This window comes from Nilaparvata lugens, chromosome 3 (assembly GCF_014356525.2).
Source record: "Nilaparvata lugens isolate BPH chromosome 3, ASM1435652v1, whole genome shotgun sequence".
NCBI lineage: Eukaryota > Metazoa > Arthropoda > Insecta > Hemiptera > Delphacidae > Nilaparvata > Nilaparvata lugens.
Window position 1 is genome coordinate 62,071,386 of NC_052506.1, and position 15,150 is coordinate 62,086,535.

The following is a 15,150-nucleotide window of genomic DNA, read 5'->3' on the forward strand; positions in this document are numbered from 1 at the left end:
CCTGGTAACTCTTATTTCCTGAATACATTAAATTATTTTTATTTGGTTTTTTATTTATGCTCTTTGCATGCTAGTTAATATTATATATATTAATATTAATTCCATGCTAACTAATAATTAGCCACGTGGACGGGTGTTTTTTCACATTGCACACCATCCGAATGCAATAAAGCTCTGCCAAGGGGTTTTGGTCAGATTCTACGTTCTTCGGTTTGATCGATCTCTAGGTCACCGATCCGTGAATACATCTACCTAACCTCAATCTTCAAATATTTTATAAATAATCTATTTATGAGTAGTAAACTTCTTCAAATCCTTTTTAAGTTCTTGTACCATTTAGCCAGAACAAGCTGATGCTATCTTATCTTGATTATTATCTGCTTGGCGATATTAGCCAATTACTTTATTTTTAGACCTATTACTATTTCTGTTAGGGCTTTTCATCTACCCAGATTTAATATGTTACACGCGCCCCTGGGTTTGAATTCAAAATATTTGAGAATCACAATGTTTTTAATGAAAACCCACCCTTCAATACATTGATATACACTATACTTTATTTATAAATTATACTCTCCTACTTCTATCACATTTCGCAGACATATTTGCTGCATCTCCTTTATACCTTTATCAAAAACAATAACAAATTCTCCTCCTCAACACACATAAAAATATCATAAATATAAACTTCTAAACGTACTCCTCCTGACACCATTTACAACACAGTAATTTTGAATTCGCCGCTTGCAGGGCTGCCAACTTAACTACACACATTTCATAATTCTCATAAATGATTCCTTTTAGACAATAATTTCGATTCATAAACTTCTGGGCTTATATCTTATAGTATTTCTTAGGTCTTAATATAAATAATTTTCTATACATCAGGTACAATACTTTCTTTTGCTAATGGCTCTTTGGTTTTGGTAACTGGTATTCACTTTAAGTCTTTTCAGGTAACAAACGTGGCATAATTAAAAGTAATAAATATAAAAACATATAAATAAATATATCGACATTAATAAATATAATAAATAACAATAATAAATAACTCTTTGGGTACAGTACTTCTTTTTATAAACATATGTTCAACAGACATTACATTCATTTGATTTGGGTGGCTTTGGTCAGCTGGTCGCTGTTCTACAATTCATAGTGTTACATGTTACATCAGAATTTGCTATCGACTTTCATAACTAACCTAACTGCTCAATTTTTTCTCTTAAAAAGGTAATTAACAAATTTTAATTTTATTATCCCCGCTTGTGTCCTTTTTTATCTGATGTATATAATTTAATTACATATTTAAAAATTGTTCTTTTCCTTATTGCAGGCTTCTAACGGCTGGAAGGAATTAAAACATTGGATTGTTGCCACGAGGTCCTATACCAATATTAAATTTATTAAGGAAGGTTAGTAATCGGTTTGATAATAATGTTTTCCTTGATTTCTTATCATATTTATTTCAAATTCGATGATATTTCATGTAGAATTGTAGTGGTCTTCCCATATCTTTTGACTTTCTGCTTGTAGCTACACTGTAGGCTGGTTGGGTTATCTGCTATCCATTTGTTGATTGTTGAGGCTGTCCTAATTGATAATTTTTTCATCATAAATTTAAAGCCCTTGTATCTGGTATTCTTTCTTCAAATAACTCCTTGTTCCTTTAATAATAATTTCTTTTAATCTGTTCTTTTCCGATTCATCCTGCACTCTTAACTCATCCTTCCTTTCATTATTTTCATCTAATATTCTTGATTTCGGCTCATTATAACTCATTAGGCTTACAACAATAAACATTTTTATAATATTAAATTTCCAATTATCAATAATAGATTCTTTTAATAATAACAATACAATATTTTCCATCATATCTACAACACAGTCTTTTATCCATATCACAGCCATCATAACAAATATTAAACACCATAACAAAACATTTATCATCTCTTTAATAGTATAACCTCTCAACATATAGCCAGGTACTTCCACTTTCTTAATATTATTCCTTATTTCTCTCATTTATTAACCACTTTTATCCATCAATCTCCACAAGTAATCCATTTCCTTATTTTCCTGGCATGAATCCATAGTTGCTTTGTTACCAGTTCCATTTTTGTTATATTTCTTTGGCCTATTATTCCGGTCACATCGTTGATCATCTCCCTTAAAACGAATGTGCCGCGGATGCATGACGTCGGTCCGCTCCTGTCCTTCTCGGTGTCGGTCCGGTATCCTCCTTTGCCTCTTGAAGCGTGCATGCGGCCGGTATGCGCGCGCGTGGTTCCTCCGTTTCTTTCGCCTCCGGGCCTTACGATGCATGCTCCTCTCCTCCCGAATGCCGTCCTCTCTGTCCTGATGCCGGTCGGGTGTCCTCGGGCGCCTCCGTCTCCGGGCCTTGCGGTGGTCGCTCCTCTTGTCCGGTAGTCCGTCCTCCCTGTTGTCGTCCTCTTGGTCCGGGTCCTTGGTCTGCTGTGGGGTCAAATGATGCGCGGGTGTGGTGTGCAGATACATGGTGGCGGTCTCTTGATGTGCGGGCTGCTCTTCCTGCGGTGATGGGTCTTCGGCGGGAAACAATATACTTAAAATGGGTTGTTGCTTGCGGCTGGTTTTAATTGCATGGTGGGCGGCGGTTTTTTGTGATAGGCTGTCTTGTATGGGATCCTGTGTGTCTGGTGGTGGGTTATCTGTGTTGGCTTTTGTTCTTCTAATAATATTTTCGGTAAATCATTTCTAAAGGTGGTGTATGATGTTGAAATATCTTGATTTTCTTGGTTTGTTTCATTTGAGCTTGTGGTGTTATATCGGGGGTATCATATAGTCCTGGTTTATTAGCTGTAGTTTTCTGTATATCTGGTGGCGGGTTGTTGGGTGTTGGGTTCTGTGTTTTTTGGTGATTTGATCTGGACGCATGCTCTAATGTGTAGTTTGTACTTATTTGATGAGGTGGCGGTTTGTAATTTCTATTATAATTATTCTGAGTGTAATCATTATTTGTGTTAAATCGATCACGGCCATAATAATAATTTCTTTCATAGGTTTGCTGTGGATAATGGTTTGTTTGACGATTCTGAAAACTTCTATTATTCCAGCTGTTATTTTGATTATGATTATAGCGGCGTTTAAATTGAGGGGTAGATCGTGAGCAATCATATGGTACTGATTCATAATTTTGGCTGTTATACTGATTAAATTTTGAGTTATGTTGATTTTGTGCGTATCTCTGGTCTGAACGGTGGTTTGATATTGCCATCACAGACTGTATGCCATATAAATGATTTATCAGCTGCTTGCAATCAGTAATGGGTTGTGTGGCGAGTGCCATTCTAACTTGATACGGTAGCTTCTTTAAAATAATACTTGCTAATGCCGATTCATTAATGGGCTCGCTCAATTGAGAATTTTTAAACTGTAGGGCAGTGACGAAAGTGGTACATGCACCGTCTAAGTTAGGGTTGAAATCGCATGATATGATGTCCGCTAGCACGTCCAACTGTTTACTTCTGCTCCAATACTGTTCCAGGAAGACAGCTACAAACTCATCCAATGATGTAAATTCATGGACTCTACTCCGAAAGAACATCAGGGGTTCGCCAATCAATAAACTAGTCAAACGAAGACGCCAAAAATTCCAAGAGGTGGGTGTTAATGATTGAACTAGTTTTATCTGATCTATAAATTCTTTAGGTTGGAGATAGCGGTCTGTATTGTCAAAACGGCCTAATTCATTGAAACTGTGTAGTGAATCAAACGTTGCTATGGGAATAGGCTCTATATTCTCGTGCGGAAATTGATGTATTTGACTTTCAAGTTGTACCAACTTCTCTTGGGCCTGTTTCCAATGACTAGAAGCTTCTGTTTCATTATCTACTACTTCGGCATTTAATTCAGATGAAAATAATTGCTGTTCTCCAACGGCTGTCTCCAATGAATTAAGTTGTACTTTGTTTTGATTTATATCAGAATTTAGGTGAGCTATTGTGTAGATTTACTATTCTGTTGTTTATTTATGGAAATAAGTTGACTATTGTTCCTGTTTGTAGCTATTTCATGAATTTGTGAAGTGTTTTGTGCTGGTAGGTTATCTATTCTTTCCGCAGTCTCCTTACCCATTCTTACCGATGTATCCTTCAGTGATTCCCGCATTTCCTTCATTTCCGCCTTTAAGTTCTTCATTACTGTGGTCATTGTTTTTTCTAAACTATTAGAAAATGACTTGATCATCCCCTCTACTATAACCCTCCTTATTGCTTCTTGGGAGACATTTAACGGTTTATTACTGTTCACAGGATTCTTGGCGGTGATTGAAGATATCTGGGCGTTGGACTCCATCGCGCCCCCCTCAGCGTCGATCTCCGCTACTATCGCCGTCTGCAGTGTGTCTGCTACCTTACTTTGCGTGGACGAAAAGAGACTCATATTTTAAAAATGGATTAAGTGTCAAGTGTTTGTTAAAAAAGTGAAAGTTTTGGCCAACAAGGCATTAATAAGGACACAAATGAGGATAGGCCTATGGACATTACAAGCCAGGTAACCTATTTATTACTTAAGCTCTTATAATATAATAATACTATTCATTGATTTCTGACTAGCAGTTTAGGCCCATAAAATATAATAGCTCTCTCTATAAAATATATTTTCTACAATAATAATAATATAAAATTTTCTTTAAAACATATAATTTCTCTTTATTTAAAGCTATTGATTCCCCAAAAAGTAATACAAATTTCCCTTCGCCAGTTTTCCTCACAACTCGTATAAGTTATCTATAATTTTCAATATGGTTATTGACCTAATTTCAAATAATTATTCAATGAGCTTGGCTCTCATCATCAGTCCCACGTTGGTACGACATGTCTTTGTGTCACGTTATTCTTTATATTAAATAACGATTAGCCTCCTGCTTGGCATCAGTCGGTAAAGCATGAGATTTAATATAATTAGGTCGTGGTTTTCTAATAGTATTCAGTCTTAAAAAATCTTGATAGGCCTAGATATGGGCTTCTCCAATAACTCTTGTAATTCAATAAATAATAAATATATATAAAAATGATACTTATACTATAGAGATGAGGAATAAAAAATAAATTGCACACCATGAAAATTTCACACATATATTACATAAATAATGCAAAGATCAGTCGAGGCAAAAAATATATATAGAGCGATAAAAAATATAATATAAAAATAGAACAATATTTGAAATCAATAAAAATATCACAGGCTAAACTTTATATTCTAGATTTGTGGCACGAATCATTACCATGTGCCTTTATCTTGAAATCATATGCATTCTTTTGCATGTAGCTGTGACATGTACTTGCTAATACTTGTCGGCTTGGATAATTCAATCAAAAATATGTGCTCTAAGATCAGCTTGATAAATTAGCCACTAATAATCCAAATATATATATATATTAAAATCTCTAGTATTTAGTAGATTTATTTGTATCGAATATATATTTTTATCTCAGGGTGCAAGATTCGGCACCTGACGGAATAGGTAGAGCCATTCATCTAGTGAATTAGAACTATGATAAATTATCGCAAATTGTATTGCAAAAAATTAAATATTGTATGCATACGTTTGATAGCCTAGATTTCGTACTTCTTTGATTAAATAGAAATTTCTAAAATATTGATCTATATATTTTTCTTTCAATTAAATACCTTTAATACTAATTTTTACTTGCGCAAGTATTACTCTTATTAATTTCTTAATTTATAATAACCCTTTCGGCGAGCTAGCTTTGATCATCAGATTATTTCGAAGCACTAGGGCGCCCATCACTAAATTCAAATTTAATCACTCACGTGTCGAAAATCTTCTTGTAAGCCGCCGATGTCGATCCAACTCCATGTGGTCCGGGAATATGGTAGCCGGAATCGTCTCCTCCAAGGGGTTATAAATTTAATTAAAATGAAAAATGACTTCTGCTTCACAATAGCATCACGAAGTCTTTTAAGAAATTTAATAATTTACTTTAACTTTAATTTTTACAAAATTATTAATAAGGTACTTCGCTCTAAAATATTTGGGGTCCTCTTATGGTGGCATCTGGCTGGCGAGTGCTGGTTCTTCCTTCTCAAGTTTTACAGATCCTCTTTCCGACTTTCAAATTAGCATAAAATTTAAATATCCCAATCCTCCGCCATTAAATTCAAATAGATCTTACAAAAAATGCCAAAATATTGCTTAGATTATATGATTAATAATTTCTTTGCATTCGAGCCATATTGATAACATAGATTACACAAATTTTTACACAAAATCTACTACAATTATATAAATATATATAAATATTTTTGAATTGGCCTACAGTTGCCGCCTATTAACTGCCGTTTTACTATTGGTGCATGCAAATTTTATTAGGTATTCATGCGCCTGGTAACTCTTATTTCCTGAATACATTAAATTATTTTTATTTGGTTTTTTATTTATGCTCTTTGCATGCTAGTTAATATTATATATATTAATATTAATTCCATGCTAACTAATAATTAGCCACGTGGACGGGTGTTTTTTTCACATTGCACACCATCCGAATGCAATAAAGCTCTGCCAAGGGGTTTTGGTCAGATTCTACGTTCTTCGGTTTGATCGATCTCTAGGTCACCGACCCGTGAATACTTCTACATAACCTCAATCTTCAAATATTTTATAAATAATATATTTATGAGTAGTAAACTTTCTTCAAATCCTTTTTAAGTTCTTGTACCATTTAGCCAGAACAAGCTGATGCTATCTTATCTTGATTATTATCTGCTTGGCGATATTAGCCAATTACTTTATTTTTAGACCTATTACTATTTCTGTTAGGGCTTTTCATCTACCCAGATTTAAGATGTTACACATCTTATAATCTCCACTGCACTAATTGAACAATATTGTTCAGAACTGATAGTCCCGCTTCCATCAGTGAACATTGCAAAATTGAGTACACTCTGTACTGTATCATTTTATTTTCCGTTTATCAATTACAAAGTTATGCCGATAAAAATTATACTGTGTCTATTATTAACATGTTATTCACCACCAAATCATGTCTCAATCGAAAGTTCGATACAGTAATAATATGCATTTCTTTTTTACATAATGAGTTCCAGCATGAGTTTCAATATCATGATTCGAAACCGACATATTGTTGTATTTGACAGGTCAGTAGTTGTAGAATGGTCCAGAATCAACTTGAAATGAATAAGGAGTAAACTTTGTTGTTGAACTATTGAGAATCAATTGAGGGATAACTGAAATGTGAATGACAGCCGCTATTCTTGAATGAAACCATGATAAGAGGTTATTAATGCTTTCAGGCATCAAAGGTCAATTCAATCGACTATCAACGCTCAACAAAAGTATATATCATTTCTTTATTTTAGAGCTGTCATCATAATAAGAATTCCGTCTTCAGAATAACTTATTCATAATTCACCATACATCAGTATATCAACTACATCATTATTGAATAGAATTCTAGTTTTATTTTTGATTACATAGTTCCTCATAGGACATAGGTTGATAACTGCCTCACAAGGAAAACATTCATTTATCTTCTTACGAAATCATCTCTTATTTTTCTGTTTAGCAATGATCTATATTTAGCTTAGTTACTTGTTTAGATACTAGCTTAGTTTCATGCAATGAGATGCCCTTTCAGGAAACAATTTTCAATATGATTGACCTTCTAAAGCATGGTTACTGCAGCTGTATTCAATTATATTTCGAATTCTAACGAATTCAACAAATACTTTTTATCAACCTTTTTTTGACAGTGAATGGTCGACTTCATTTGACAACGTTAGAGAATGAGCTTGGATCGGTAATAAATGTGTTCAGACAAGGGGGAAATTTCATAATGCCCAATAAAAAACTAATTTCACAATACAACATCCTCAGGGAATGATTGAAACAATGTATCATTTTTATCATAGTTGATTTGAACACTGTTTGATTACGGAAAATTCGTTGATCTGTTGCCATGTTGATACAGCATTGCTGAACGTCAGTGTCTGATCAATGACCAGAGTTCAAAACCATGTTGTCATTAGTCGTGCATTGTTGTAAGTTGTAATCGACCAGTCTCCAACAATAGCTCATTCAATTGCACCACTCCATTTCTCGTCATTTGCACATTGAAATTGTTATGTATCTTGCTGTACTGCAGGAATAGGCAGCAGCTGATATGTTGTGTGACACAGTTGAATAGCCTCAATCTGAGTGGTAGCTTTATCCAAGGTACCTAGAATACATTTCATTTAGAATGTATTTTAGGTACATTGGCTTTATCTATATCTATTCGGTTGATAGTACTAGAATCTTGCTAGTCAAAATTGATTTGCCACAATTTGTTGACTTATTTCCATTTGGTCATCCTACATTATTACTGAGACTTAATTCTATTTTATCTATTTATTTATTCATGGAGACAACAGGTAAAAAACCCCATTTTGCCTCCTCCACGCTATACAATAATTTCCAACATAATACAATTTTCAATAAAAAGAAGATAGAAAATATGAGAAAATAATAAATTATAAAAATAGCTAATTATAAAATTATGAGAATGAAATTTTATTCAAATCTTCCATTAATTTAACGTAATTTTTTAAAGTTGTTTATTTTAATGGTTTCAATCTCTTGACAATAAATAATTGTTTGAGAGATGCCATGAACTTTCAACTACCAAATAGGTGTGCCAAAATCAATACTAAATCGTTGTTATTGATAGTCTAACGGGATTAATAGTTGTACAGTTGTAGTGATGGTTAGGGCTGCTGTTGCAAGGTAAATATGGAAATTAGTAGTAGGATGATGAATTTACCAGCAAATCGCTCTATAGAGAACCCTGAGGATTTCAGTGAGCTTAGTTTCGAATCAATTTCATCCATCAGAATAAGACGATGAATATTGTATACAACCTGAGGCGACTTGAGCCAATTACTAGTACACGTGCGGGCCAGAGACACTTTGCTTGTGTATTTGTTCACTCATCTAAAGCTTAATGGGATTTGGGATCCATCCATCAAAGCACCATTCAAATATCAAAGCCTTATTTCCACTTCAAAGAATGAGTTATAGTTATCTAGTTAAGCTCAATTCTGTTCTGTGTACAAGGCCTGCACCTTGATGAAAGTGCTATACAAACAGAAAATCGTTCGATGATTAATCAATTTGATCTTCCTATTGGGATTTCTATGTCTAACAATTTAGTTTGCGAAAGAATTGGAATTGAAATCTGAAATTTGAGAATCATCGGAAAGCTTCAGAAAGAATTACAAGGTTCAAGTTTTATCGGATAAATAAGATACAAGTCGAACCACCTGATGTCTCAGTTGGCTGACTGTAAGGAACCACTCTTTCTACTATTGAATCCAAGCCTTTCAGTGGTGAATGAAGTTCACTTGTTTTGTCTGCAGTATTTTCCTGAAGACAATCCTCTCCATCTTTGACTCAAAGAATTAGGAATTAGAATCTTTGCAGTTGCATTATCACCTCTTAGCGAGCGACAACTTTGTCGGAAATTGAATTTCCACAGAGTTGAACCTTTTGTCATTGGTGTGGTGCTTCTCAGGCAATTAGTTGAAAAGCGATTTGTTTCTCGACTCAAGAAAATTGGCTTACCCTTCCAGCTTTGAACTTTCAGCTTTCGAGTTCAATTTCGAAATCCGTATTAAACGATTCATAATAGATGCTATTATGCTTTTAAACTCTAGCTTAAAAACTCTTTTGTATTAAAAAATAATTGGTACTGCAGTGAACCTTTCTGGATAAGTTATCTCTTATGTTTATTAATAATACATTCATCATCACTTGTGACTAGGTTACCTGCTCCTTACTTCATATTACTCTTTCACAAAACCAATACATAATTGAATTGGCCCAATAAAAAGTGAATTATACTTACTAAAGCAAAAAGTGTAAAGTTTGATTCATTATTCTAGGTGTAAATCTATCCTCATTCCATCATCCACTTATTATATCCAAAAGTAGGCTCTGATCATTATTTATAATTCACCCTTCCAGCTCTACATGTCTTAACTAGCCTCGAAAATTCAATAAATTAGCCTGAAATTTCTACATTTTTGCCCAATATCCATTATCGTTTCTGCCCTTTTAATTCGTTATCTGAGTGATTTTGTCCGTTAATTGCTATTTGCGGGTTTTGATAATCGAAGCAATTCAATGGGTTGTCGAACAAGCTTGTTACCAGCAGGAAATTGATTGTGCTTTGTACTGCGCATTGTTTCCGAAGCCGCGACATGCACTTCCATGCTATCTTCATCCTTCCCTTGCTCGAGACGATTCCCCACTTCTTTCCCCGGAAGATTCTCCAAGTGGCCGATCTACTTTCATCATCCTCCCGATCCGTTCATCCTTGCTAGTGAGGAAATTGGACTTTGTTTCTCGTGGCCTATTATCATCATCTCCACTTCTGAGCAGTAGTGTCCGTTCTCTGTTGTTGCATGTAATAGGTCTGGCCCACTTTGTCTCTCCACGTGCACTCCAGCTGAGAATGACTTTGATAGATGAGAAAAATACATGGACGTTTACTGCAACTAGGCTAGTGTCTGCAACGGAATTACATGGAATGAACAATTTAAAATTGCCTTTGTATTTTTATTGCTGTAAGTAGAAAATTATATCTCTAGTAGATAGTTGCGGTTAGTTCCAGTTTGGTTCAGTAGTAATAACTTGAGTACTCATTTGTCAATGCTGAAAACCGCTGTTCATGTTGCAAATTTCATCATCCTTTTTTTAGCCATGTGTAACACTATTGAAACATTTGTTGCGACGAAGATAGCGCAGTCTTAACGTGTTTACATTGAGAAGCTAATCGCCAATTGCTAGCTGATAGAATATTTTCAAATTGGGGTTTATCATTTTTTTTAATTTTAATGATTTAATTAACTAATAGTTCCCCTGGCTATTCAGATCAAAGTATCACATCGTGCTCATATTGTAGAAGTGGAAGAGTGAACCCAATTCTATGTTCTTATATCGAGCTATCATATGATTCGACTGAAAGAAAGAGAGACAAAGATTTTATTTGTAGGATGACAGATGGATATTTGATAGAATGTGTGTCACAACTTTAGAATGTGCCTCTTCCGAACTAAGTGTTCATTGTGAAGACACTCCATGATCCCATTCATCATATTCGACTATTTAATTCAATGAGTAATGTGATTACGTCCATTACACTGGAATCCAGTTTCTTTTCATTTCAATTCCCATCTGAACTAGTTCTACTAGTTTCTATTCCATGAGAATACATCTTGACTAAGTCTATTTTACCAATTTATAATTCTTAAAATAGAGTTTCTCTTGTTACTCAATTCAGTCATTGTGATTTAATCATTCCATTCAATGTTCGTCGACACTAAATAGTATGGAAAATATTCTATTCCACTTGAGAAGGCTTGAGTCTCCAAATGTCGGCGTCGATGCTATTTCTTTGAATTAGTTGTTTAAATTATCATAGAATCGTGGTTGTGACTTATCAGTGTTTAGTATGAAGAATTCTTTTGCATGTTGGACTTTGACTGGTACCGATTGCCGGATTGCCCAATCGTCCAACTCAATAGTGCCCATTAATTCAGCTGACTTATATCAATTTCATCCACAGACTTTGGCCTACTTCAGCTCTATCAGATCTCCTTCACAATTAATTCTGGATTGAAAAACAAAATTGATACTTTATTTTTTTCACGGAAGGAGTGCACCTTGTTGTGTCTAGGAATACTGATTTATTTAAATGCTACAAAACATTCGAATCTTTCTTTCTTTCTTTTTCAAGTTTATATTAGCTTTTAGAGCTATTTTGGTGTATAATGGATCGATAAATATTTGACTGTCTTCGAAACTTGAGTTGGGTGGAATTTTTCTCTATTATCACATCATAAAAAACGTGTAAGAAACGGCTTCTATTTAAATTTGAACTTCTGTATCTCAATAACACTCTACCAACGTTATAAATTCCTAAAGCTTTCTTTTCAAGTCTTCTACTTGCCAGCTCTCTTTCCTCGTGTTGTTGTCCCTAACTATCGTGATGTCTATGTAGTTTATCAACAGAAATTTCACAGTACCTGAGCATAATCCATTGATGCTCGATTGGTTATTAATTAGTAATTTTTGCCGGGTCACTATGATTATTTTTCAGTAAAAATTAAGTCTATAGTAATGAAAATATCCTTAAATTCCTATAGACTTAGGTTAATAAGTCTTTAAGCATTGCAAATCCTTTTTATGCACTAATGAGAGAATATTCCAATCAACTCTTTTCGCTCATACTTAATGATGTTATATGTTGATTTCACAATCGAGTCCAATCACATTATATCTTGATGCACATTTCATGACTCATGTTGAAGAATGTTTTCAATATTCAAATCTTCTCAAATTGCTCTTCGACTTTCAGTTCTAGCTGATAACACAAGGAAATTACATGCTTCGCTCATTCTTGACTCTTGAGTACGACCCTTGACATGTTATGTATGCAACAAACTCATGTTTACTATCAGCTAATTTTCGTGTGACATGATTATAGTTGTTTGCTTGTTAACAAGTTGGTCGCGATTAATTAATTATGCATTGAGATGTTTGTCTCTCTCTACTTCATCATGATGTCACTTATTTGTTAAGATTAATTGAAGTTGGAGTTTAGCCATGTCTAAAAAAAACTAATTTTTCGGGAATTTTTCCAGAGTTCAATAAAGTATTATAAGAGATGAAAAGTCAGTGGTGCAACTTTACAAATCTCCCTCCCCCCTACAACTACATCCAGTTACCTATATTTCCATTCCAGAACCGATCCCTGCATAGAATAAAAATTCAAATTATCATACCAATTTGATTGATGAATAACAATAATCATTCAATCAAAACCCATACAAATATAATTAACTTCATATTATTTTTTTCAATCGAAAGCAAAAAGATGTTTTAGAAAAGAAAAATACAAATTTAATCTAGATCACCATACCAGAAGTTGGACGTAAAATATTTTAGTAAGAGAATACTAAAGGCCTAGTCGACACAACTGTGAGCAGTTTTATTTCTCATCGACCCAAAACACTTACTTTGGAATTCTCTATTACAGCTTATAACAGTGTTGATGTGTTTAGTGTCGTAGGAACGAAACTTCATTTCAAATATGCTTTTATGCTTCTGACGACCATTTCGACTGCGGTTGGTTGCCAACTAGTTTACGGCGTGTGCTCCAAGTGGCGCGTGCGTGTGTATTTAAATGCTTCTCGACCGCAACAAAAACTGATTGCTGCTAGCAAAATACGCCTAGTAAACGTTGAAACATTTTCAAATTATTAGTTTTTTATAGTTTTGTGAAAGTTAGTTTTGAATTTCAATAACTTTTGAAAATAACTCTGACCAATATAGTGTTTTGTAATACAAATAAATAGATTTGATAGAGTTAGTTTTCTATTTCAATACTTTCAATAATAATTCTGACCAAGTGAGTTTTGACAAAGTAGTTTTCAATTTCAATTAACATCTCCAAATAATTTTGATCAAGTGACAAATAGAGTTCTACAATATTAGTGACGTAGTCGGTGGTTGACTGACACAATGAATAACAATCACGTGCTGGATAACAGAACGCTTATACCGCCGATTTACACAGTGACTCCGCCCGCCGAAGATGCGAAACAGTTTATGGGAAAGGGTTCCCCACGCAACAGCCGCCTGGGCTTCCGATCGCGATCACCGAGTCCCGGTCCCAAGCTCTCCCGGTCCATCCAGGATCTCCTGAAGGCCATCACCAAGAAGGTGTCGCCGAGCAAGTCTCGACGCACCTCGTGTCTGCTGGATGTGCCCGGCGGCAAGGAGGATCCCGCTGTGTTCCGCACACGGTCGCGGTCCCTCGACGACGGCAACCGCCATCATCATAAGGCCCCTCCCACACTAGACTGCGAAACCACCTACCGCATATACAATGAGATACTACATGAAGGTAATCATCACCATCTTCTCCTCTTTCTTCTGTAGAAGCTCCGATAATCAACTTTCTATTCTATTTCTATTCTTTCATCGATATTTTTTTAAATGTTACCCAATCGATACATATCTTTCGAACATTCCAATTAATAATAAAATATGAATTTAAGCAATGTATACAAGATACATTTTTAAAACCTATTTGTAGATTGTTCAGTACAACTAGATTCAATTTTTTTATTTCTTTACTCATCTTTGATTACACTGTGCTTTTATAATTTTGGTATAGCAACAGAGAAACACACTCTTGAGAATTTTACGTTTAGGCTAACTGCATTTCTCATTATTATTCGAGATATGCTTCATCTATGAAGAAGTATTAAGTCTATGCTTTTTAAAATTTTCTCATGCACGAGTATGTTTGAGAGTAAATTTATCGTGAAAACAGTCTATCATAAAAATGTTGAAAAAATATTTTAAAGCATTAATATTGATATTTATAGAAGTATATCCATATTGCAAGATATATTCTTCACTCTAAATTTAGGCTTGTAAAGCCTTCATCATTCGTTGGATTATGAGACTGTTGCTTGGAAATAATTTTAATTTATAATATTTTTTCTTGTTTTTCTATCTTATAATGTGCTTTGCTTTCATGATCTGTATAAGAAAACCACGAGAAGTAAACAAGAGAGGTCATAGGGGATCCTGGTATTGGAAAGTTCTATAAGCTTTGGAGCAATAAAGAAATTAGTGTCTCATCCTATCTTATCACATTTCTATTTCATCAATAGTTTCATTTCCTTCTCCACTCATTCTTCAAATCGAAAAACAAGTTGAATAGTTTGATTACTGTGAACTTTTCATATCTAACTTTATCGTTCCTAATCTGAAATCAGAGAAATAAGCTCCTCCAGCCTGCACAGCCTGTTCTAGCCTTCTTCTCTTGACATTAGAATCATTCAGTTAACTAAGATGAGGTGAAGAAGGTAATTCATGTAACTATCAGTTATGTGCTGTCAGTTTAATTTGTATGTGCGTGTTGCAAGATCTCTGTTTTGCCATGTACGTAAGTAATAACCAGCGTCACTTTCCACTAATTTTAAAACAGTGAATTTAAGTGATGGAAGTCAGCTTCCCATCAATAATTTTTTGCGTTCCAGGATTGCATGTTGATTGATAATACTTGAAAAATA

The 15,150-nt window shown here is 34.4% G+C and overlaps 1 protein-coding gene across 5 annotated transcripts in view; it reads left to right on the top strand.

The window, feature by feature from the left end:
- Positions 1-15,150, top strand: part of LOC111061083 (5'-AMP-activated protein kinase subunit gamma-1) — a 281,502-nt gene that overhangs the window by 219,545 nt on the left and 46,807 nt on the right. The window contains exon 2 of one of the 5 annotated variants that reach the window (XM_039424289.1): positions 13,101-13,970. The exons of 3 other annotated variants lie outside the window; for them this stretch is intronic. In XM_039424289.1, coding sequence (XP_039280223.1) covers positions 13,586-13,970 — 385 coding nt within the window. In that variant the 5' untranslated portion in view covers positions 13,101-13,585. The remainder of the gene's footprint in view (positions 1-13,100; positions 13,971-15,150) is intronic. One more of the 5 variants, XM_039424290.1, reaches the window with a different exon arrangement.